The sequence below is a fragment of the Scophthalmus maximus genome, chromosome 15, assembly GCF_022379125.1.
Source record: "Scophthalmus maximus strain ysfricsl-2021 chromosome 15, ASM2237912v1, whole genome shotgun sequence".
In the NCBI taxonomy this organism is placed as follows: Eukaryota; Metazoa; Chordata; class Actinopteri; order Pleuronectiformes; family Scophthalmidae; genus Scophthalmus; species Scophthalmus maximus.
The window spans coordinates 6,791,215-6,816,605 of record NC_061529.1 but is presented as its reverse complement, the minus strand read 5'-3'; the positions used below and the strand labels follow the sequence as shown (position 1 = coordinate 6,816,605).

The window sequence follows — 25,391 nt, the reverse complement described above, 5'->3', positions numbered from 1 at the left end:
TAAGAATGGGACTTATTCTGTTGACAAGTATGAATCAAATCGCTGAAAGATATAGGGATACAAGAAACTAAGTAGTAATGAAGATATTGAAGGTGTACAGAACTACAATTCTAACTGCAAAATTAGGAATTTAAAATTAGAATTACAGTACGAATGAAAAAAATGTATGTAACAAAGAATATTCATAATACGTTTTATATACTTTAAAGCCCTCTTGGGGGAAAAATTAGTTTTATACATAAAAAAAATGTGGCTTGACACAATTGACCCATCAAACCATTGTATGAGAATCGAAATCATCTGGCATCTCCTCCAAACCAAGAACAACAGGATGTGATGCTGTTAAGAGCCATCAGACGTGTCTGCTTTTACAACACCGCCCCCTCTGCTCCTTGTAGGTACTGCGGTGCATAAACTGCAAAAAGCAATGCTGCCCCCTCGTGGAACTTAAACAATCTCCACACACAATCAATTTGAAAGTGTTTACTGGCCTAACTGTTAGGCCAGTACAAAACAATGGACACGTTCAAAAGCTTGCTGAATACTTTAAAACTTTAATATACAGTGCTTCATGAATCATTACTAAAAACACAGGTGGTAAAAATCAAAATTGAAACAAATAAGTTACACTAGAAAAAGCACTTGAGATCCCTTTCCATTCTCATCATTAGTGTGAACCCCATATGAAAATAGCATAGAAAGTATGCAACATAGTTTCATTCATATATATATATATTTTCTAATTCTTAGCTAAATAAACCTTTTTTTGAACCCACCAAAATTCCCTTTACCCAGTTGGATGAAACGAGGAAAGTTTACGGCTGCGTTTGTGCCGCGGCCTCAGTTTCATCCGCAATTCTGCCTGGAAAAAAAATAGCTTGAAAATCTTTTATCGAGACACTTTCCCCCAGCGAGAAACCTCGAGACGAGCCCGGATAAAAAAAGGAAATATAAATTAACATACCAAAATGTGTGAAACATGTTTTTTTTTGTTTTCATTGACTGACATACAGTTAAACATTTGACCTCGAAGCAGTCACGCACACACGCACACGCACACAGTCTGTGCATAGACCCAGGTTTAACTTGTAGAGTAACTGGTAATTGGAGCAGTTTCTCCCCACCGTGGTTTGTCCTTTAAAGGAAAATAACCTTTTAACCCATTTGTTGCTATGGCAACAGAAGCTGGCTCTGGGCCGAAGGGCTTAACATAGAGATATGGAGAGAGAGAGAGAGAGAGAGAGAGAGAGAGAGAGAGAGAGAGAGAGCAAAACATGCCGTTTCCATAGTCCAGTGGCTGCTATCGGCAACAAGGTAATCAGAATGAAAGGCGACCATAGATACACATTGCAGGGTTAAACTGGCAACATTGGCCTTAAATAACAACAAAGAAGAGGTTTGATATTATAATTTCTTCTCCCAGCAACCACCCGTCTGTGACAGACTATGAAATCTACATTTAAATGTGACTGTGTGCAAATTTCATGAAATTATTCACGCTCTCCCCTGCGCACACGTAAGCTGTGTCATGTGGCCCGTTGAGGAACTGCTGACCCACATAGTCGAGGTTTCAACGGGACTGTGTTGGTGTCAAGACGTCCTGATCTTCCCGGGATGAAATGTTTTCAATTTAGAGACACCAAACATAAGCAAACAATGGCGTGACCATGAAAATATAAGTCTGAGCATACAAAATATACGGTCAAATATGTATAGTTTACTTACGTTTTTGTTAGTGCCTGTTTGTATCAGTTTCTGTTTTTTTTTTTTAACAATGATTAACAGTCTGTATTAAGTGAGTAGAGAACATACAGTTTATACCATATGTTGATACAGTAGATGTTGACATTTAGAAAATGTAAGTCTTATTCTGAATCCCCTGAAAAAAAAAATGGTCAAAGTTTTCTCAGGGTCAAGAATGTTTACGCCTACGAGGAAAAGTTATGCGTCCGTGAAAAGCCTGTGACATTTGAATTTAAGTGTGGTTTTCAGTAAAGAGCGCTTCTTTCTCGCTTTCTTAATCCCTTTTTGTTAATGACAATAAATAATCTACTGACAAAATTTACACCCTTTGAGGAATGTTATACATGTTGATATCTGCTTCTAAAAACAAAAAAAACAGTAAGTGTCAGTCTTAGAGGATGTAAACAGGAGAAGATGCAGAAGATATAAAAAATAAACCTCAACAAATTAGTTTCTGCTTTTCTTACTGCCAATTTGTATCATTGTATTAGTGATTATTTCTTATCAAAAAAGAGAAACAAAAAGTCCCCTCTTTGTCTGAAATGGGTCTTATATTAGTTTGTGCTGTTTGTTGTCTTTTCCCACCATGTCATGTGTATCTATAGAGACCTGCGGAGTCAGTGCCTCCGATCAGTTACAGTGTTGACAGTGAGGCATCCGGAGCAGCCGGGCCCAAGTGTGACACAGAGAGGGGGGAGGGAGAGGGGCGGAAGGGACACTGTGGTAACAGCGGGTCCACTTGTTCTATTGCACATATGTTTCTGCCTTTTCTTCATGTCTGGCTTCAAAAAAAAACAACTCACAGTTATAAACAGGCAGCAAGTAGCATTATTTTATGTTTAAATTAAAAAAATTAAAAAAGATAAGCTATGGACATGTACGGTAAAAAGCGCTCAATTGAATTGCAGCCAAAAACGGGATATAATAATAATAATAATAATAATAATAATAATAATAATAATATCAATAATCATCAACGAGAATATTCACAAAAACAACAACGATAACAATATATAGCTACACAGGCAGAAAAAGTAACGTTTGCCTGTATATATTTTGATATAAAAACAAGAACAGCAACAACAACAAAAACAGTGTAAAATTGATTGTCATCTCAAGATAAAAATCATGAAAAACATCCAAGGCATCAATCGTAAAGGAACAAAACTGTGAACTGTAGAAAGTGACGACGGGGGGCTGAAGGGAGGATTCACAGAACTGGAGCCCGAGTGGAAACGACTCGCAACAGAGGAGGGAAACTCATCCGGGGGCACGTCATGCGTCTGAGAAAGCTTTTGGCAGCCTCGAGTGCAGAAGAGCGGCGAAACAGAGGCAACAGTTTGCACATGACATCCATCCATCCATTCATCGCCATTCGTCCGTCCGTCCGTCCATCCATCCATCTCCATCCGTCCGTCCGTCTTAGTGCAGGGAAACTAACAGCAAGAGCCTCCTTTGATTCGTCTCGCTGCTTCCAGCTGTCAGATTTCAGAGTTCAAAATGTCAAAACTTGCCATGACAGTTGGGGATGCAGCTTAAGCAAGCGCGCGCCGTGGCTCATAGAGTAAAAAAAAAAAGAAAAAGAAAGAAAGACATAAGTGGGCGGTCGAACGAGTTCCACGCCCGACAAAACGAAGAGGGGCGAGACTCAAAGTGCTGAGGAAGGCCGTGGGCCTGGCGTGGAGAGCGGGACAGCGCCGGGAGGAGCGGCATGGCTTTGATTTGACCGAGCCCTGTGACCAAGAGAGGTAACTCCTGAAAAGCTTTTTTGAAGCAGAGTAAAGGGGCATTGGTGTGACACACACACACACACACACACACACACACACACACACACACACACACACACACACACACACACACACACACACACACACACACACACACACACACACACACACACACACACACACACACACACACACACACACACACACACACACTCTCGAACGGGAGTAACATCTGTCCCTGAATGTGCCAAGCAACGGAAGTCTTCTTGTTCCACAAAATCTACTAAAGTTCACAGGAGGGGACTCGCGTTCCTCCTCGCGTCCCAGAGAAGCAGGCCACTCTACAGTCAGACAGTCAAGAGTGCGCGGGGAACTCCGCCCTCACTGCCAGTCCTCGTCGTCCTCGTCCTCCCTGTCCGACGAGTCGTCGTTGGTGCTGTCCCCGCCCGCCTGTCCCCGCATCCCGTTCTGCTGCCGGGCGGCCAGGGCGGCAGCCTCGGCCGCTGCCTTTGCCACCGCCGCCGCTCGCTCCTCGGCCTCTCTCTGACGCAGCGCCGCTGCCTTCTTCTCCTGCTCTGCGTGACTCTTCATGTGGGCGCTGCGGCTCTTCACCTTGTAGAAGATCCTGTGCGAGGAAGACAAGACAAGAGGCGGTCAGAGAGGGGTTCGGCTGCAAAGGTTATGCATAAGAGCACGAAATATAAAGGTTTGTAAAGTCCTTGTTTTAATATTGTATATTGCTTCACAAGATATTGATTCTAAAATCAGTACTTTCATACAACTCGGCCATATCATATTGTCAAAATAAAGATTTAAAAAAGGCACCGGGGCTCCGGAAAACAATCAATTTAATTACAGAATTCATCTGTTGATTATGCTCTCATTGGCAAAATGCCATGAAATTAATGAAAAATTACAGTTGCAATGATGATCCATCAAAAATTCTGAGTGACGGCCCACGCGCCTGAAGATATTCAGTTCACAGTTAGAGAAGAGCAGAGAACACTTCAGCAAACCGGGATCAAGAAGTGCAGAAAAATGACTCAAACGAGGATAAAACTCGCTGGTATATATTTCCGTAGATCGAGTTCTTCACTAACCACAACAATTTTTTGACACATCGGTGTGTCTGGCGTTGCATAAAATGCGCAGCCGTGTGCAATGGGACAAAACGTTTCTGCAATATGGAAATATGGAGGGTTTCTGTGATATCTGTGAATGACTTGATGAACCCCGGGCGCATTTCCTGTCGCGTTACTCATCACACTGTGGTGGTAGATCTGTGACGGGGACACTAACACTGAGCAGTAGCTAGTATTTAAAAGAGAGAGTGTAGATGCCCTCATGTCACCGGGTAGAGTTGCGTTTGACCAGAGACGCGATGCCACGTCTCTCTACTGTGTTTCAGTTGCTAGGACACGGTTGGCAATAACAGGCCTGGTGTTGCCCTGCTGTTACTTAATCAAAGCACAACAGCGAGACACCATGAGACACTTGCATGTGTTTACCAATATATATATATTCCTGGTGGGCAACAGCAGGAGCAATATCTCCTTGCAGAAACTCCGCATTTTGAATCTGTCTAGTTCAATCTGCGGCTGCTTATACAACGAAGGTGACCGTCAGCAGTGACTGACGTGACGTGACGCGTCTCGTCACCAACCTGCCACATTTCTTGCAGGGGAACTCGCCCTCCTGAGCGGCGGGGCCCTTGTTGACCGTCGTCGGGATCGTCCGCCGCGTGCCGTCGTCGTAGCGCGGTTTGGAGCCAGGGGGCGGCGGCTGGACGACCCGGGACAGCGGAAGGTCCTCCTGCCCTTTCATGATCAGGACGGTCCCGGGCTGCACGTGGAAAAAGAAAAAAGAGTAGAGGTGCGGTTAGCGCGAAAAAGCTTGAGTTTCACACAGTCATAATGAGCCCGAACAGACTTTTTTACGATCACCTTTTATGTAGGATAGTGTTACAGTGGCGCCAGTAAACAAACACGTGGACACGTAGTTTTCAGAAAACACGGTGGTACATACGTCTCAGCCAGGCACTTAGCTTGATGGGTGAAATGCAGTGGTAATAACAGGGATGGACGTTTTCTTGTCGAGTCACTGTTTACTGACGGACGTAATGGGAGTTACACAATCCAGAGACGAGGCTGACATCAGCCCAGTTAGCTCCCCTAAACGTCCAGCAGGGGGAAGCAAATCCAACACCCCGTCCACCGGGGACAAGTCGGGCAGAGTTCAAAGGGACAAACGGTGGGACGAGTCTGACGAGGTGATCTCATTTCTCATTTCAGGTTTGTCCAAAAGTCATTTTCTTGTTTATCTAGCATGTGGTGGATTAGGAGAGGTCTTCGCATGACCTCGCTCTCCTACACAGGCTCCTGCTCACTCACAAAAATGCGTGTTTACCTGACTGTAGGAAGTGTGTATCCGTACGTGTACATGATGTGAATGGCCTTAAAATATTCTTTGCTTCATTTCCCCATGCGCACCAGGGGATAATCACACTCACGTTCTCCCTGGCCTGCAGCGCATGCGTCGCCCTGGCGGCGCCGACATCCTGCTTCCTGTCAGCTGACCCTTCCCACTTCCTGCTGTCCTCCTCCCGCTGTGGCTCCAGTCGGTGAGAGCCCTGCGGTTTCCAAGGAAGAAGTAGTGAGACACGAGTCTCTGGGAGACATGCTAACAGCTACGTGTCCATTTTTGAAAAACTCGTTGGTGGAGTGTTAAGCGTGTCCCCCTTTCACACTGCAACTATCTCGAATATTGGTTTTAATAAAGTATTTGTACTCTTACAAAAAACCGATACGCAGTAAATGCTGCAAGAGGAAAGGGGCGTTACTATATAAAAATGTGAGGAAGCTTCGAATGTGTGGTTGCTATATGTGCACGTACCTTTTGCATAGCTACTGTAACAACCAGCAAACTTGCACATGCAATGTTTCCGTGATTTAAAGAAACAACTGCATCTAATGTTATTTTCTGAAAAGACACCTCTGCAGTTTTACATCTAAATTAAATCAACTTGTTTTCTTCTCTAATCTCTCTGCAGTCACATTCATCCTGTTGATTTCTAACTTGTGGACTATTTCAGCCGACGGCAAAACAAGTTCATATGAAATATATTCTAATATCATGTTTCTGTGACAAGAGTTATGTGTAATAGCTTTGGCCTGCTTCAAGTCAGATTATTTTTAGGTCTATGTATATTTATGGGCCACAAAAATTAAAAGTGCATGTAATATGGGACATGTAACTGACCTTGTGGTCCGTCTCCTCCTCAGTCGCCCTGCTGTCCAGAGGCTCGGCCTCGCCGTAGACCAGCGTCCCGTTGCGGCCGATCTTGACGTGTTTCTTGTACGTGTAGTAAAACTCCACACACTGCGCCACCGTCTTAGTGGTCACCTGTTAAACCACAAACAGACATGAAGTTTGTTTTTCAGGGTATTTTAGGGGCTGTTAAGTACAAACACAGTCCTCTGCCGTAGAAAAAAGCAGAAAAATACTTCTACAACTTTTATGTGATCTGAGAACAGTTGGGGAGCAGCTGGGCCTGCGGTTATCAGTTTATCAATTAATCTGCAGAATTTTTTGGCCTTTGGCTTCAAATTTTAAGTTTACAGGATCATCAGACCACTGAGTTTACTGACACAAATAGAAAATAAACAGTTGCAAATTCTTACAATTAAGAATCTGAAATCACAAAATAAGAATTTCTGCTTCAAAAGTGACTCATCTAAATCCCGTTTGTTTAGAAAAGCTCAATTTGCAGGTTTTTGAACCACAGAACCTAAAGTTTACTCATAAATTGTATTTAGACGCTTTTAGTTTGGTGGTTTGGCCATTTAACACAGTGGGAAAAACAAAAACTTAACAGGATTTGGCCTCGCACTTGATCAGGGAAGTGGTTCAGATAAGAAAATGTAAGTTTTGCGGCGTTTATGGAAGAGCAGTAATTGACTGTGAGTCTGCGAATGATTTAACCGGGGAGGAAACATTGTTCCAGGCTGACTGTGTTTCCTTTCCCCGCCCCCGACAAAAAGGGGAGGAAAGAATATCACCACGTGAGCATCGTTTAACTCGGGAAGTTTCCTTGACTGCGCGGCTGCTCGGTGACCTTCTTCGCTCCACGACTGGAATGGTTTAAATGTTTCTGTCCTTTCTGCGCACACATACCTGTTTCTGCACCATGAAGAAGTCCTTCTTGTACGCCGTGATGCCTTTGTTGAACTGGCGTCTCTCAGCTGCCGTCCAGCTGTCGGATCCTGAGGGAGGGAGAGGGAGACATTTCAACAGAGAGGGGGAGAGAGAGAGAGAGAGAGAGAGAGAGAGGCAGTGTGTTAGTGGCCAGTTTAAAAAACACTTTGTCACAGTGTCTTGCTTCATTCTGGGTGTGTGGAGCCCCAGACAAGTTCAGTAGCACCCCCCACCCCCACCCCCACCAATCTCTTCATAAACAATGGCTCTCCTGTCTTCTGCTTGGGATTAACCACATACTGTAAAACCCCTCCCTATTCCCCTGCCTGCCTCATCACGTTGACCCTGACAATCCTCCACAGTCAGCCCCCCCCAACCCCCCAACCCCCAACACCAACACCACCCAGGCCTCACTCTCGCTGCTGCAGCTGCCACTGCTTCACCGGCAGAGAGCTTAGAAAAGTCAATCACTGTTTATCCGTAACAAGACAGAAACGCTAAACACGTGATTATGAACCGAGGCACAAAGACAAACAAATACAGAATTCGTCTCGGTTGGATTTTTTAGTTTCCTTTGTTCTGAACTTCTTTGAACCCCAGGTGGGCAGTGTGCTTCAGATAAGGATGTGAGACAGTTTTCTGACAGTGACCAGTATTCCACTGAATCAACTTTCTGTGACGATGATTCACTTTTTGTCCAATCAAACAAACAGCAACGGCACTTTAAAACTAAAATTATCTCTGTCCACAAGAGCGTTAAAGATCCGTATCAGAAGTGAACGTAGCAGTAATGATGTGTTATAATAGTAACAATGCGGTTTCGGCATAAGAAAGACTGAATAAAGTGAGAAGTTGAACTTTGGCACCTTTTGTAATGACTGAAACAATTACAATTACTCATCTAAATAACTGACTTCCTCTTGATAAATGAATTGGCTAATTGTTTCCAGTTATTAGTGTAGGAGGAAAAGGCTTAAATTCTACTGAAATATTTATTTTAGAAAAAAAAAAAAAAAAAAACTTTTTCCCATACGACTTGCCTGAGTAGTGGTAGCCGGACAGACGATGAGACTTGGGGAAAATGGGATTCCTCAGCATCAGCAGCGACAGAGCGGCCTGAAAAACAATATTTCAAACATGAACTTGAAAGTGAAGGAAACTTGGCAAATCAGCTGCACAGCAGCGACGGTTCCGAGCCCTTTTTATTCAGCAGGTCCCCGCTGCCAAGGCGCCGACTGTTGCTCTATAGAGTCGAGTCGATTGTGCTTTGTGAACCTGCAAAAACACACTGAGAACATGAATCTCGCAGGTCACCTGGGGGGGGGGGGGGGGAGACAAGCATTGCTCTAATTTCCCCTGCAAGTACCAAGTACCAGGGTGCATCACATTATCACGAAGATGCTGATTCGCCATCTGGGTCTGTCCCAAAAACGTACTTTGAGATCTTTGAGCAGAAACTGCCTGGCTTGAGCATGAATGTTGAAAGGCAGCAGTTTGAGCCGGACGGCTGCAGAGAGTGGGCGCTTTGACAGCCCCCCCCCACCCCCACCACCACCCCACCCCCACCCCCTCGTAGTTTCCTTGACAACGCTAGAACCAGCGCTGGTTGCCATGGCCTGAAATCTTGTTGCTTTCAAGTACAGCTGAGAAATCTGTGCAACCCTGACCACATGCACGGAAACCGAACACATTCAAAACAATATATATGTTTTGTACAAAGCTTTATACTTCACTTGGAAGCCAGAAGGTAGGAGTCTCTCCCCTGATGTGACAATATCTCAGGGCAAGACAAAGTGTAAAATAAGGCAAACGTGACTAAAAACACTCAATCAGGGCTGAAGCTAATGAATAGATTCATTCTTTGGACTATAACACGTCAATGATTGCCCGTCACAGTTTCCCTAAAGCCTGGGTCTATTTTGTCTGACAATCAATCCACAACTGAAAGATATTCACAACAAACTCGAAGGTTACTCAGTAAAGTGCCGCATACCTCCCCCAAGGCCAAGCAGTCCCCTCCTTAACTTCAGACAAGCTCCCACAAATTACTCACATTCGTAGATATCAGTCCCCTGCATGTGCCTATTTTTTAAGATCTATTCATTATTCTCTGGGAAATGTGTGAAAATGTCAACAAAACACCCCATCTCGCAATGTCAACAACATCCTGAATCTGCCACTTTGTCAGGATCTGTCCCAAAATTGTACAGGTTCTTTCTTGGCCCATGTCCCACACGTCCACCAAGTCTGGTGGAAATGCTTTAAGTAGATTTTGTGTAAATGTGCTGATGAACAAATAAAACAACTAACCAACAAACGGACGGGGGTGGAAACATAACCTCCATGCCGGAGGTAGACAAAGCAGCAAATCCTCCATGAACTACAGAATTGAGAACTTAATTTAATCAGACTTTTAATAATTTATCCAAATAGTTCCTGGTTGATTTTCTGTCAGTCGGCTAATCAGTGAATCTCGTGAAGGTTCCAGTCATACCACGTGCAGCTCTTCTGCCCACGCATCTCGCTCCGCCTCCGGCTACTGTACATCACCAAACCGTTTTTACCTTCCCAGTCATCTCAGGCCACCACAGAGTTTCAGTACAGAGCAAAGTGAAATTCTACATGTCAGTCACTTCCGTTCAGTAATCACCGAGAGCTCCGATGAAGTTATTGGGACGTAGCCGGTTGAGGCAGGAAGTCAGACCTTGCGTTTACGTGCGGCTGGTCAGAAATCAGGTTCCTCCTCTCACACCCAGTGTGTTTTCAAATTGTGACTCGTATGTACAGTATGTTTTCAGTGTGATGGCGAGATATGAAGCCTGTGGCCAGGTTGGACTTTTGCTCGACTTCTTTTTGGATATAAGACGAGGAGATCAAGGACTCATGTTCCACCAGCGGAAATCGAGCTGTGTCGGCATATTTCTATAATCGCTTACACACAAACATAACCTGGTTGTATTACAATAATGGTTTTCTGTCCAGTTGAAAAGTATAGAAACATAATTCTATCAAAACGTGTTTATAAAAATATAAGCATGTGTGGCCTCGCGTATACTTTCATTCAAAACAGGGATGCAACTTGGTTTGAAAGAATGATTGACCACTTCAATCGATCAATGAAAGTGGGAATCATAAAAAAAAAGAGGAGATTTTATTTTTTTAATTACTTAAGTCCACATTTCAGAGGCGATCAGGCTGGTGTGTACGTGTGGGGTTTCGCTCGGTGCAGAACGCGGTGCCCTGCCCGACCCCGGTGAATAAGGATTGTTCTGTCACACTCACCATTATGTCCCCGTTGCATTCGTACAGACAATGGTGGGCCAACTCCTGGTTGGTGCCTCCTCCACACAAAACACTGGAGCAGGCCAGGTGCATGAGGTCTTCCACTGAAAGAAACGCAGATTGTTCATGACGGGGGGGGGACTGCACTTTGTTATTATTCTGTACGCTTGTCAGGGAGAGACGCAGACATTTTTTTTCAACCATAAGGATCAGCATTAGTCAAAACATAACAGTGATATATATATATATATATAATTTATCTACATGAGGTCACTAATAGGCGGACAACCATCTAGATGGTGTCCTATCAAGACCAACAACCGATAAATCCTTGATATTATTGAATGTTGACAGAGCGTTTCTATTTTACCCACAGCGCCAGGCCCTGCTTTTGCGGCCCGGAGGCTCATAGACCGATTACATGTGCTTTTGAAATAATCTCATGTGATGCTGTTGAGGCAACCATTGAAACTCGAGTCACAAACAGTGGGAGTGGGAAAGAAAGAGAAATGGAGTAGTTACAGAGGTGTGTTGAGATTGTTTCTAATACCTCGCTTCCCCCCCTAAATTAGCAGCTATTAGAACGCAATTTGTTTTTTTTAAACGTGTGAAAACATGATTAAAAAAGGCGATTGACTCCTTTCCGATCCTATTGCCAGTAGAAGAGTTTGCCTTTCCGTTTTTCTTTACCTGAGTCGAATTGTGCAGTGTATCTTGCACAATATGAAGAAAAACCAAACTGTTGCACGTTATATCCAAGATGTAAAAAAAACAACAATAAGTACACAAAGGTTCATGTGCAATCTTTGCGCCAACGCCCAGAAGTTCAATACGCGTCATAACTTTGCGCCGGTAAAGAAGAAGAAGAAATTTGCATGTTCATTTGGGTGTCATGTTTCAGAGCCACCATCTCTGTGATAACAACAGAGACTTTACTTCCATTTTTTGCAACAGGGAAATTACTGCATTTATGACAAAAGACACTGGTGGTTCATAAGCAAAAAAACTAAACATTCACTCTTCATCATAAAATAGGTAATCTCTATAATATAATAAAAATAACAGCAAACTTCTTTCAGGTAACAAATCCTGAAGGAAACATCCTGTTCCAGCACCAACGACCTTCGTCTTCCCAGAGTTATTATTTATTTGCTCCAGGTGTCGGGTGATGTAATTATTGTGAAATACTGAGTCGGTTACTTAAGTCTTACCTTTCTCATGGAAGTCAGGTTTTTCCTGCAGCTCATTCACCGGAGCCCAGACCAGATCTGCGCAGTGCTGATCCAGCTCGACGGCCGACCGCTGCCTCAGCTCCGGCACCTCCGCCTGGTACCGCGACCCAATGTTTATCCGTCTGTGAACGGGACACGAGTGTGAGGGACACGGCTGGAGACGGTGCAATTTGAAGTTTCAATTAAAAACTCACCAAGCTCCCCTGCAGTTTAGAGGCATTTTATCACAGGCAAAATATTGTGTATCGATATCGAGTGCTTTTGAGAGCAAAGCTCTTGTTATTTATTTGGGAGATCATATTTTGGTTTCCTTCGTCTTCTGTTCTGCCATGATCTTTAAATAGGCACAGGGAGATTGTGGAGGCTTCTCTGGCTCGTTACGCAGCTCACTGGTGCTATCAGCATAATGCATTAAATGTGAAAGCCCTTTCATTAAATTTGCATTTTAAAACAGAACGCACGAAGAAAACAGACTAAATTGGAAAGTAAATGGATCCTAAATTGTGGTGTGGAACAAAGGTGGTGGCCGAGCAGGAAGAAAAGAGACTCCAATTCGTGCATGCAAGTCAATGATTCATTCCTTCAGGGGCTGAAACCAGATATCACTGAGATGTACTTGTGAAAATCACGCTGTGCTCACACAGATAATCCCGTTCAAGCATGTTTCTTCCCTCCCCTGCATTTCCAGTGGGCCTGCAGTATTTCCAGCTGAGTGTGTGTGTTGTGCGTGTGTGTTCCGGCAGCCCTCCTCCAGGGAAGGTGGGCTGCTAAAAGTTGACCTGTGATGCCTCTTGAAGCCTCCTGTGTGTGTGTGTGTGTGTGTGTGTGTGTGTGTGTGTGTGTGTGTGTGTGTGTGTGTGTGTGTGTGTGTGTGAGTGCGCGCACACCGGGACCAGCTGAAGCCATGATTGATGATATGACATGATATTAGAAGCCTCGCCGGCCTGTCCCCGACTAACCGCTGAGCAGCTGGCAGCAGTGAGGCAACAGCTTGCACAATGCAGCCCCCTAAAAACTACACTTCACCTTTGATGCAACTACACAAGTTGCTGTGTTTGTGTCCTTAAAGCCTCCCTTTCACTGCTGCTCTAGTTTTCATAAACATACAATCTATCAATGGCTGTGTTTGCATTTGTGGAGAAACTTGACTTTTGGTTATGTATTTGGTTTGAGTTGTGCACACGCTTTGTTGTAAACTCTGAGAGTAAGTTTTACATTCAGATTTTTCATGGAATTCGTATTTGTGGATGTTACTATTTCTGCAATATCCATTCGACGTATTCACATCGCGTCTCTAATACAGTAGCTCTTATTGTGCGAGGGATTCACCGGAAACGGAGCAGGCATGTGATCAGACTCCCTGTGAACTTTACTTTACAACGTATCATGGCTGTTTTAAAATTACTGCTAATGCAGATGAACACCACCTACATGAAGCGGCTTCACGTTAAAAGTGCTCCCACTTGTGAAACTTCTATGGTGAAGCAGCCACAGGAAATACTTTCCGTTTTATAGGTTAACTCTGCTTGTTATCAGTAATAAAAAACGAGCATCTATAAACCCCTTCCTTTTTACATTTCCGCCCTATTTGTGTATAATACGTTTTTTTTTTAAACATAAAACTGTTCCTTAATAACACACACACACACACACACACACACACACACACACACACACACACACACACACACACACACACACACACACACACACACACACACACACACACACACACACACACACACACACACACACACACACACACACACACACACACACACACACACACGTGTCAAAGTTAGATAGACTGGTTATGACAGGATACATTTCACTGAGAGAGACATTAGGCAGAACAGTAAGATCAGGAGGTCTGGATGCTCCCACTACGTCTTGCTGTGGATGACAGGGCAAAAGATTCCAGCGGCAACAGCGGGCGGAGGGGAGGGGCCTGCTTTAAAGGACGGGTTTAGAATTTCAAGAGGCCTGCGCTCTCTTTCAAGCCATTTCATGATTTGTGCCCAGTGTTATGGTTTTGAATAATTGATTGCAGGACTTCTAGTCCGGCTACGTTAATGCGTGCGTTTGAGTGACCGTATAATTATCTGAAAATTGACACACAACCCCTTCCCTCAAAACCCAGTTTCCATCATGGAAGATGATGGTTTTGGATGTGGAGAGGAAAAAATACTCACGGCTCAATGCTGACTGGAGTGGCGTCGCTGAACGCAGTGAGCACTGGCGGTGTGATGTCACAGCTGTCTGAAGGGGGCAACAACACAGAAATCCGATCAGTGACATTGTCAAAAAAGGTTTTCATTGTTATTTTTTATATACAGAACAAGAAAAGAAAGAAATTCCATCACGGTTCACTTGACAATTGTTTTTATCACTTCAAGTTTGAATTTACACAGTTAAGATGTCCTCGGGATAATATAGGGAGGCTTTACAAACTTTTTTTTAACTGACTTACTTGAACGCAACAGGCTGCGTGTGGCCGACTTGGGCGTCGCCGGAGGGGGCAGGCCCTGGGCGCTTGCTGCCGCGGCCGACGACAGGAAGGTGGAGAAGTAGAGGCCGGAGCCTTCGCGAACGGGGCTGAGGATCGGCGGAGGCGTGTAGGGGGGCATGGTGAGGGGGTTGTCGGCCAGGCGAACAGGGGAGCGCAGGTGGCTCTGGTACGGCGTGATGCTGGAGTAGACGGGCGGCGCGATGAACAAGCCGGGTTTAGGTGGCGGGATGAAGAGGGGCTCCGGCCGGGGACGCCGCTTGGACTTTTTGCCATCGTCGTCCTTCTCCCCCTCTGTGCCGCCATTCTGGGAAGGGACAATCATTTTAAGAGGCAAAAACTTAACCACCGTGACGCTGTGATTCTTAATTTTTTGGAGACTAATTATACACACACAAAAAAGTTAACAACAGTTATGCATGCCAACACAGTGGGCTTTTTTCAAAGCTCATCCAGAGACACCCAGGAGAGAGAGAGAGAGAGAACAAGGCAATGCAGCCCGTGTGTGTGTGTGTGTGTGTGTGTGTGTGTGTGTGTGTGTGTGTGTGTGTGTGTGTGTGTGTGTGTGTGGTACATAATGTACAGTATAGCAACGCTAAACCCTGATAATCTGCCTGATCTGGGAGAGAGCAAACAGTTCACTAAAACCAGCCCCCCTCCCACAACTGAAAGAGGGACAGGGAGAAATGTGTAGACAACGAAAATGGGGGCAGGGGAGACGTTGCACGGTGGGGGGAAGGGACAGGGTTTTAATGGGGCAATGTGGCATTAATGCAAGGATTTAATAGCACGAGTTAAGAAAACAGAATGAAGACGACCGTGGGAGACCAGACTTTTACCCCCAACTCTTTGTTTGTAAATGAAGAAAATATGAAAAAGAAGATATTACAAACCCTGCTAAAAAAAACAAAACAGTGAGAACAGAGAGCAACCAGGAACACACGTGTACCAACCTGCTCTGAGCTCTCGGACAGGGAGTTCCTGAGCGAGCGTCGCCGCGTGACAATAACCGAGGGTTGGTGGTCCGCACGCCCGAGGTCCTGGTGGTTCGAAGGCCCGGGGGGCCAGCCGGATGCCAGGGCCGCCTCATCTCTGTCGGGGGAGGAGGGTTCCTGCCTCCGCACCGGGACAGACACGGGGATGACGAGCGGCAGAAGGCTGTCGTCTCGATGCCGCTTGGCGTTCAGCCCCTCCGATTCGGTAGGACTCCACGGCCTGCGGGGTTCCTACATGGTGGACGGAAGTGTTACGATGCTGTTTTGGAAAAGGGGCATTTGTCCATCATACGAAACAAGAACATGTGCAATTGCCCTGCTAGCATTTATGAAGTGGTAAATTTAAAATAGATGTGAAATATCAAATCGATTAATCACTTTTAAGAAAAAGAAAAATACAAAACAAAATCACTAGTTCCAGCTCCTTAAATGTGGATATGTGCAGACTCCTGCTGCTGCATTCTTCACATGTAAATAGCAAACATCGAAACATGCCCATAGAGATGATTTCTGAAAAAAGCTTATGATAAAAACAAAACAGACTACTAAAAAAATGTAGTCAATACCCAAACGGCAGGGTTAAGAAACAGGACAATACAATATTTAACAACCTCAGAGAATCCAGACATGGAAAACGAACGGCTGTAAAAAAGTATTTCAAAAATAAAACGTATTTGAAATATTAACATGCTGTGGATTGGTTTATCGCACTTCTAGCTGCAGCACAGACAAACGTGTGCCAAAGTAACAGTCCCCCGATAGCATTCTTTTCATTTCTCCCCCCCCCCCTTTAGAAACCACAATGAAGTGGGCACGAGCAGCCCGCGTGTGCTTTGGAGCAACGATCAACTTTGGAGCTGCTTCAAAGCCGCCACCACATCAGAGGGGGGGGCAGCCGAAGACAGACGCATTCTGTCGCAGCACACTGCGTCTTCACGGGGGCAGAGAGGCATGCGACCGTGCGGCCGCGCTGGATCTGAGCTCATTACAGCTGGTGGAAAACTCCAGTCCCCCCCACACCGGGGCGGTGGACGGATATTCTGCTGAGTGCTGCACGCAGGGCAACCCTGCACCCCTCCCTGTATAGAGAGAGGGGGGAGGGCAGACAAGGCCCCCCGACTGGAGTTTCTCTCCTTTGATGGGATGGGGGGAGGTGTGTGCAGGCATGTAACCAAACACACTTGTCTATATGATCAGCGAGTACCCATGAAGCCAATCCAGGGCACGGCCGCGCTGAACTGCAGACACACTGACTCAGTGCTGTTTGGCAACGGGACCTGTTGCACAATCACGGCATTCAGCAGATAAAAACACATGAAGTGTTTGACTTCGCATGGCAAGAGTTGGTGTGATTTATTATGTGGTTTGTTAAAAAAAAAAAAAGCTGAAAAGTCACATTTGAAGCTGTTCTTCAAGTATATATATATATATATTCGCCGTGTGAGAAGATTTCACAATGTAAAAGACACGTTCAGCCCCTTCACAAGGCAGAGCTGAGCAGCTCAGCGTCGCTGGGCGTCGATTACACTCAGCATCTCTTCCAGCAACACGTTAATCACAAGCAACACACAAAGTTTTGGCAGAATTTTCTTGGCAGCTGCTTTGGGCTGTGTGTTCCAGCTCCCGCTCTTGTTCGGGGAGCCTCGGTCCCACTGCAATTATACCCTGGGATAAGACCGGAGAAATAGATTTCTAGCTCTCTCGCTGAGATGTTCTCAATTAAGGCTTCGGGCTCGAGCGACAAGCCTAGATATAAAAACGGCTATTCAGCGAACCAGAATGAAAACATCAGTCTTTGTCTATTAACAGCTATTTCTGCGGTTCCTCTGCTTCAGAGGAAACAGCAGCACAAAGTAAAAAAGAAAGCGAGAAAAAGCCTGGTCAAGATGAGCAGCAATGAGATAAAAAGTTAGAAAAGATTTTGACATGTTTCCTAATTAAAACGAGCCTTTACCTTGACAACATGTGATGGCAGAGACTCCATCTCCGAGGCCTTCTGCGCAAGGGTCTCCAAGTTGACCTCCTGGGACACCCTGCGCTTCCTGCGCGTGCTCTGGATGACGCCCGTCGGGGCCGCCTGGACGTCGCGGGCCCCGTTCTGGGAGACCTGCAGCTCCGGGGCCGCCTGGTCCGAGGGAGCGCAGAGAAAGGGGTTGTCGGACGGCGCCCCTCCTTCCTTGGAGAGCCGCCGCGACCTGCGAAGCTGCGCCTGGGACTGAAGCTGTGCCGGGGGCTGCGACTGGGACAGGGTCTCGGACTGGAGAGTGGGGGGATCCGGCGACTGCTGGGGTTCCGGGGTGATGTCCTGGATGACTGGTTCCTGGATCTTTGGGGGAGCTGGAGCAGAGGACTCCTGGGAGTGGACCACCACGGGGTGTGGATGGGGGAGGGGCTGTGCATTTTGTGCACCAGGGTAATAGTCAAGCACATGAGGGTTTTGTTGTTGCAAATGCTGATGTTGCATTTGCTGCTGAATATGGAGCTGCTGCTGCTGTTGCATTTGCTGCTGCTGCTGCTGTTGTTGTTGTTGCTGCTGCTGCTGCTGCATCTTTTGTTGCTGCTGCTCGTGCTGTATTTGTTGCTGCTGCTGCTGCTGCTGCTGTAGATGTTGCTGCACATGCTGTTGATGCTGAATGATTTGTTGTTGCTGCATTTGTTGTTGATGGTGCTGCTGCTGCTGCTGAATTTGCTGCTGGATGATGTGATGTTGCTGGCGCTGTATCTGCTCTTGCTTCTGCAGCTGCTGCAACGGGTGCGGGGGCTTTGCCTGCGTCGGGTAGTTCGGCGGGTTAGGTAGCGTCGTCCTGTTGCCTTGAAAGGACTGGTAGTAGGCGGGCAGGTGCTGCTTGGGCTGACCGAACGCCAACTGGAAGGGCTGCAACACGGAGCTTGCTCCTGGGTGCGGTGTGCTGTGCTGTTGTGTGTTCAGTGCCCCGGGTTTTAAGGATTCCTGAAAGACCTGGGACTGTTGTTGCTGCTGCTGCTGCTGTTGTTGTTGTTGTTGTTGTTGTTGTTGTTGTTGTTGTTGCTGCTGCTGCTGCTGCGGCTGCGGCTGCGGCTGCTGCTGCTGCTGCTCCCACTCCAGGCCCCGGGCATCCCTGTAGGCCTCTGTGGCCCCCAGAGGCTGCTTTTCTGTCGCTCTGTTCGTGGGCTGTTGATGCGGCTGCAACCCAGAAGTCTCATGCATCGACTTTGCGAATGCATTCTGGGTCCTTGAGTCCGTCACGTTAACTCCTCCGATGTAATTTATAAAGTTCTGTCCCCAGTTAGTCATGGGGGTCCAGGAAGCAGCTCTCTGCTGCTGGGACAGCGACGGCGGCTGCAGCTGCTGCTGCTGCTGCTGCTGCGGACTGGGCTCCTGGTGGGCCCACTTCATCGGGACAGTCTGTTGATAGTGACCCCGGCTCTGGTCACCTTTGTCTGGGCTGAAGATGACAGAGTTGAGGTACATGTGAGGGCCCTCCGGGTTGGAGGTCACGGTGCTCGCAGCCTCGCTCTGTCCCGGGTCTGAGGAAGCGGCACCTTGGACATAATAAGACCCCTCGGGGTGCTGAGACGGCTCCTTCATTGCTACGCTTTGATCGCTGAAAAATGTGATGCGCTTGCCCGTCCGTTTGGCGCTGGATTTCTGAGGGGCTGGTACACTCATGTCGGGCATGAATAAGCCAGCCGATTACTAACGCTCCACCTTTTGTCACTTGAATATATCAATTACCAAAAGAAATAAAAAGAAATAATAATAAAAAGGAAACCCAAAGAAACATAAGGCTGTCAGTGTGAGCAGGAGCCAGGTCGGCCGAGATAATCTTCTCCTCCACTCTGAAGTTCTCCGTGACCCCTCCAGGGGTCGTCGGCCCGGGGGTGAGTAGATCTGAAGATGGCCCACGAGTTCTCCTCATTCACAGGCAACACCCTGTGTAGAGAAAACGAGAGAGAGGTCAAGCATTGAGCCATCAGAGCTAAAGGGGTAACCACGGGGGACTCTCATTGTCATCCCCGCCTCAGCCGTGTAAAAACCTGCTGTTTGCTTTTTTCAACAATAGACCTCCGCTGAAAAGGTATCGAGTGTGAGAATAGAGGGGAGGGGCCGCCGGGGCTAAACTGTGTCATTCTTCGCTAAGCTCACATGACACAGGGGATAAGGTCCTGCACGCAGGCCAACACGGACAGTACACTATCTGTATATACATCGTTCCTTAGAAAGGCAGTTAAAGAAAGGCAGTTAAAGAAAGCCGGATCAATACTTCCTGGAAATGTCATTACGGGATATAACTGCACCATGTTTAATGATGGGCAGTGAACAAACACACACACACACACACACACACACACACACACACACACACACACACACACACACACACACACACACACACACACACACACACACACACACACACACACACACACACACACACACACACACACACACACACACACACACACACACACACACACACACACGTTTATCATTGAGGCTCACTCTGCAACTTTACTCCCCCTTTGCAAAGCCCCTCAACGCTCAACTGACCTGTGACAGAAAGGAAACTGTCTTTCCCGCCACACAAACGGAACAGACTGCAAGCAGAATGTGATAGAAACCATTTGTTACAACTGTGTGACTAATCAGAGGGGGGGAAAAACGGTAACACGTGCCCTCTGAACCGAGGCTGCAGACTCAAAAAAAAAAAGGAAGGGCAACTGAGAGTGAGCAAGCATGACTCATGATGAAAAGATCTATGCAAAGGGGGGGGGGCTAAAATGGCCCTTAAATACTTTCATAGCTCGTAGTGAGATCCTGACAAATCCCATGGTAACCTGTAACGATTATCAAAAATATTATCCGACGTGCAGGTTTTTTTGCAGCACATTTCCACACGGTGCCGTCTGCCAGATTTTGAAGATGCACACGGATTGCCAGTGTTTCTGTGTTATGAAAAACTTAATAGCTCCCTTTTGCTCCATCTGTGAAAAATGAAAATCGTGCCACCGTTGTGCAGCATTATGACTTGTTTTCTCTCTCTCTCTCTCTCTCTCTTTCTTTCTGCGAGAATCACAGTAATCGAGGCAACCTGTTGCAAGTCACACAAAATAATTTGTCAGGATCATGGCACGCATTCCTCTGAAGCGTTGGGTCTGTGGCAACCTCAGAGAGTGACTGGCAACTGTCACCCTTTGCACCGGTGGCCTAGTAAAACACACACACACACACACACACACACACACACACACACACACACAAGCTTCTTAAAATAGACAGCTGCAGCTGTTCAGATCGTGCACTGGCTCAGGGGCACCACTGACTGGGGGGAAACTGTGAGTGGCCACGACGTGGTGTGGGCTCAAACTAAACTGTTTGTGTGCAGCAGCAGCAGCAGCAGCAGCAGCAGCAACATGGAGCCATGTGATGGGACACAAACATGCACACAGCCCCTGCTGTCGCCACATCCTCTTTGAAAAAAGGTGCAGATTAGTTAAAAAAAAACATTTTCTTTTTTCTTTTGCACTGCTTTGGAGCAAATTACAGCTCACTCCACAGTGTGTGTGTGTGTGTGTGTGTGTGTGTGTGTGTGGAGCAGCCTCAGCGCTTGGCACACTGAGGTGAGGGATCATCGTGACGCATCACAAGTGCAACCTTTACACAAGCCCGCTGGGCTTTAGCCCCTGTGAACACACTAACTCGTCCAAATTGGCTTAAAAATAATAATGTACATGTGTCGAGCTGCAGTCAGCCGCCTCCTAATCCGTCGCCCTTTTTCCTAATTTTGAAGTCAGCCCCGTGTGGCGAACGAACATCAGCTCGTCGGTGAGTGTGCGGCCTAATGCTGCTGCTGCTGCTGCTGATGGAAGAAGATAGAAGAAGAAGAAAACATGCGACGAGGACTCCTCCTGGACCCTCCTCCTCCTCCTCCTCCTCATCACTTTCCGTGTGCCAGCCAGCTCAGCGCTATTTACGAGAAGCCCTTTGTTGCAGAAGACGGATTATCCAGTCACTAATGCCCCGAGTCCCGCTGCAGCGGACCAAGGCTGCTGCATGGGCCGAAAGTGGTGGAGCATGGTGGCCTGACACACACACACACACTAACACACACACACACACACACACACACACATACATCAGCAATGCACGCCTCGGATCGATCGAACGTGTAAAGACGGGTCACAACACGTCACATGTCTCCAATGTCAGGGTCTGATCGACGGCGGCGGTGCGCGCACACGGCGCCTCGCCGGGGTAAACAAAACTTTTTGCTGTTGTTGTTGTTGTTGTTGTCAGTTGAAGCAGTGAGGAGGCCACGGGGACATGCACCCGAGGAGCCTCCAGCAACCCCCAAGCCCCCGCCCCCACCGCCAGTCTGCCCCCGATACTCACTGTCATGAAAGCGGCGGCTCAGCCCGCAGGATCGCGCACACAACTCGGCGGCTCCGCGCGGCCAGCAGCGGCGAACAGCAGGCCCCGCGCAATACCGACCTGCGACGACGACGATGGTGGTGGTGGTGGTGATGACTGCATGCATTACATCCCCGAGGTTGACTCATGCTACGCTGCTGACCTCACTCATCGGTACTTTTTTTTCTTCTTCTTCTCCCCTCCCTAAAATCAAGAGGAGGAAAAAGAGGGAGATCGACGTCCGGTTGCGTAAAAAACAGACTCCTTTCCCCCCCCGGGCTGGAGACAGAAGGCGCTAATCTGCACGAGCGCAATGCCGCCGCTGTCTGTTGCACATTATTGCACGAGGGTTGCACAGAAGGGGAGGAAGAGAAAAAAACTCCACTGGCAATGCGGCCTTTTGCTGTGCGAGTCTCCCCCCCCTCTCTCTCCGCTCGTCTTGTGATCCCCCCTCCCTCCGTCCCTCAGCCGCCACAAGCTCGCTGGCCACACCCACTTCCATGCCCATATAAGGCCTTCCTCTGACACACACGGCGCTGTAATTTACGGAGCAAGGTCCCTCTCAGTCCATGCGGGAAATTCCAACACACATGGGAGGAGGCTCCCGGGGATGGAGAGGGGGAGAGAGAAAGGGGTTTTGCAGAGGGGGAGAGAGAAAGGGGTTTTGCACAATCACTTGTCCTTTTCAGATTCACACCTTCTTTGCCAAAGATATTTATTTATTTATTTTGAAACCTTTTGTTTACATTACAGCTGCTACTGATCATATTTCCATTGGTGCAGCCCTGTACACATGCACTCCTGTTTACAAAGTATACATCCTGTTAACAATGTATTTTAATATTTAAACTTTTTTTTTTTATATTACTCTTACTATACTTATGTCAATAATGCTTGTTGATGTTTCCCATCTATGCTATATCGCCTTTGCTTCTGCAACATGGCAAATTTCCCCATTGTGGGACTAAGGATTATCATATCTTATAAAATGAATAATTCTTATTGAAATTTGAATGAAATATTATTTATATTGAAAAAGACAAATGGAAAAAAGGGGAGAACCCCACCCTCTGTGAGGAGGCAGTTGGTTTGGAAATTACTGACATAATAAATGTATTAATCTGCTTATTATGTTATATTTATTATCAAATTTAAAAGATATTCAACTTAAAATGATGGACAACAAAGAAATGTAGTAAATCCTCACATCAAAATAAGGAATATCTGTACTTTTTGCCAGGAAGAAATACAAAGTCGGATTCATGATAGTTACCAAACAGTGTTAACTTTGTGTTTAACAGGCCAAATTTAAAAAAAACAACTTTCCAGGTGACAGAACAGAGTTGCATAAAAAAAGTTATGAAACTCGGCTGGAACATTGTTCCATTTGTGACTTTACTGAAGTTATTGAAGTCAGATGTTGTAAAAACAAGTTGTGTTGTGAATTTGCGGCTCGTGCGTTGTAAATTTGATGCAGACGTTTTCTTAATTTGCTTGTGTTTTGTCTTTTTGGATGTGCTCTCTTAAGGTGCAGTGTGTTTAGTTTAAGTTGAGCTACAGACTTTGTTGTTGAAGACAGCCACGTGTGACACTGTTCAAATCAGTGTCGGTTGTTGAGTTTTGGTTTGTATACCTGTGTAAAAAAAAATTGAGTTTCACTCAGGATGAAATGAGACCTTGTGATGATGCTTAACCAGGCCCCCGGATGTTGCAAGGTGATCTATGGCCCATGCGATCTTGTAACTCCAAACAAATAAAACAATAACCTAGATAAAAGATGTGTCTCAGTTACAGTCCCTTGCAGACGTTGCAACCCGGACGCCTACTTGTTGTTGTTATACTACTTTCTAGTCGGGCTATGTGCACTTGTGGTGCAGTGGCCACGCGAACGCAACAAATTGAGACGACCACACAGAGCCGCAATGTTATACTTTCTGCATGCCTTATGTTATCAGACACCAAAGACTGTAAAGATGGACAACATGACACCTGCTCAAAAGTGAAGCCAAAACATATTGATTGCCACCTGGTGGCGGGCTGCAGTGTAGGTCATGATGGCAGCGCCCATATCCTGGATATTTTGGCTTCATTTGGTGGGATGACGTGGAGACGCGCAGGCCATCTTCATAATATCCAGTCTATGTTAGTAACATATAGCGCTTTCCCTACTATAAAATGTTGAACTTTTTTAAAGGCCTATTATGTTAGGATGTCAAACAGTCAAAATAATAAAGTAAATATCATACTTCACTGGACATGACGAGGCATGTTGTGCCAGTCAGACTGTGCAGGGCTGTAGTCTCTCTCTCTGGCTCTCTCCCTCTCTCTGGCTCTTAAAATAACGTGCAAAGCCTGAAAACATTCACAGATGCAGTTGACAAGAAGTCGAGTCAGGTTCACATGGCTGCCTCTGATGACACTGTTTGTCACTGTGCTGGGAATTGTGGTATGAGTGAGTGAGTGAGTGACGATTGTTTTTTTTGGCAATTGACAGAAATTATGGAGAAACTAATTAGACAATTAGCACAAATGCCACACATGTTATGGCTTCCAGAATGATTTGCTGAATTAACCTTTGAATAGTGAATATTTTTGGGGATATTTTGGACAGCTTGTCAGACAAAACACACAGGCAAATGTGTCAAGACATTTGTTTTTCCTGTTATTATCTGGCTGACATCTAATCATGAGACACAGAAACTATTTTTGTTTTACAAAGCCTCCCACAAAATCCAAATGCACAACAGGTGGAGAGATAAGTTGTTGTTTTTAACACGTCTAAAGGGGAAAGTGACACAGTCCCTGTTGAGAATGATTAGGTGAAGCCAGATATTTGGCTAAATTCATTCATTTCAATAATAAAACACCTCGCGCGAGTCGACGTGCATCAGACAAACAGACTTGCAGTATACTCACATTAAACTCTGCCCCTCCATGGCTCACACGCCTTCATCTCACTGGGTTTTGTTGTTCGTTTTTTCTGACGTTGCCCCCAGCTGCAGCTGAAGTTGACGTTCGGCAGCGACTTACTAATGAAAATCAATAGAATTTTTTTTTTTGTCCAGATGTTTCCACAAGGCGTAACCCCAGCTCCACTTTTTAAACACTCTTTGCCGGCGACAACCAAACGCTGCGGCACCGGGCGTTTCGGATCTTCGACGGACCGGTTGCATCGAAGCCGCCGTCGACTGTACCGGCGACTGTGGTTGAATCCATAGCAGGACGCGTTCGATTCCTGCCGCGTTGACGAATGGGATTGATACAATTGGTTGCTGGCGGAGGGGGGGCGCGTACCGTTTCTGATTCACGCAAAGCCGC

The 25,391-nt window shown here is 46.3% G+C and overlaps 1 protein-coding gene across 3 annotated transcripts; it reads right to left on the bottom strand.

Annotated features, from left to right (window-relative positions):
• Positions 1-534: 534 nt before the first annotated feature.
• On the bottom strand, positions 535-25,283 carry mideasb (mitotic deacetylase associated SANT domain protein b). 3 transcript variants are annotated; one of them, XM_047327227.1, is made up of 15 exons: positions 24,990-25,283; positions 24,320-24,425; positions 22,056-22,277; positions 17,637-19,595; positions 15,641-15,913; positions 14,652-14,994; positions 14,374-14,440; positions 12,161-12,303; positions 10,950-11,053; positions 8,708-8,783; positions 7,647-7,735; positions 6,732-6,875; positions 5,983-6,102; positions 5,137-5,315; positions 535-4,098 (listed from the first exon to the last, which is right to left on the bottom strand). In XM_047327227.1, exons 4-15 carry the CDS (start codon positions 19,338-19,340, stop codon positions 3,855-3,857), a joined length of 3,486 nt encoding a protein of 1,161 aa, XP_047183183.1. In that variant the 5' UTR covers positions 19,341-19,595; positions 22,056-22,277; positions 24,320-24,425; positions 24,990-25,283; the 3' UTR covers positions 535-3,854. The 3 variants fall into 3 exon arrangements, with proteins under 3 accessions (XP_047183183.1, XP_047183184.1, XP_047183185.1); XM_047327228.1 differs by lacking the exon at positions 24,320-24,425; XM_047327229.1 differs by lacking the exons at positions 22,056-22,277; positions 24,320-24,425.
• Positions 25,284-25,391: the final 108 nt, after the last annotated feature.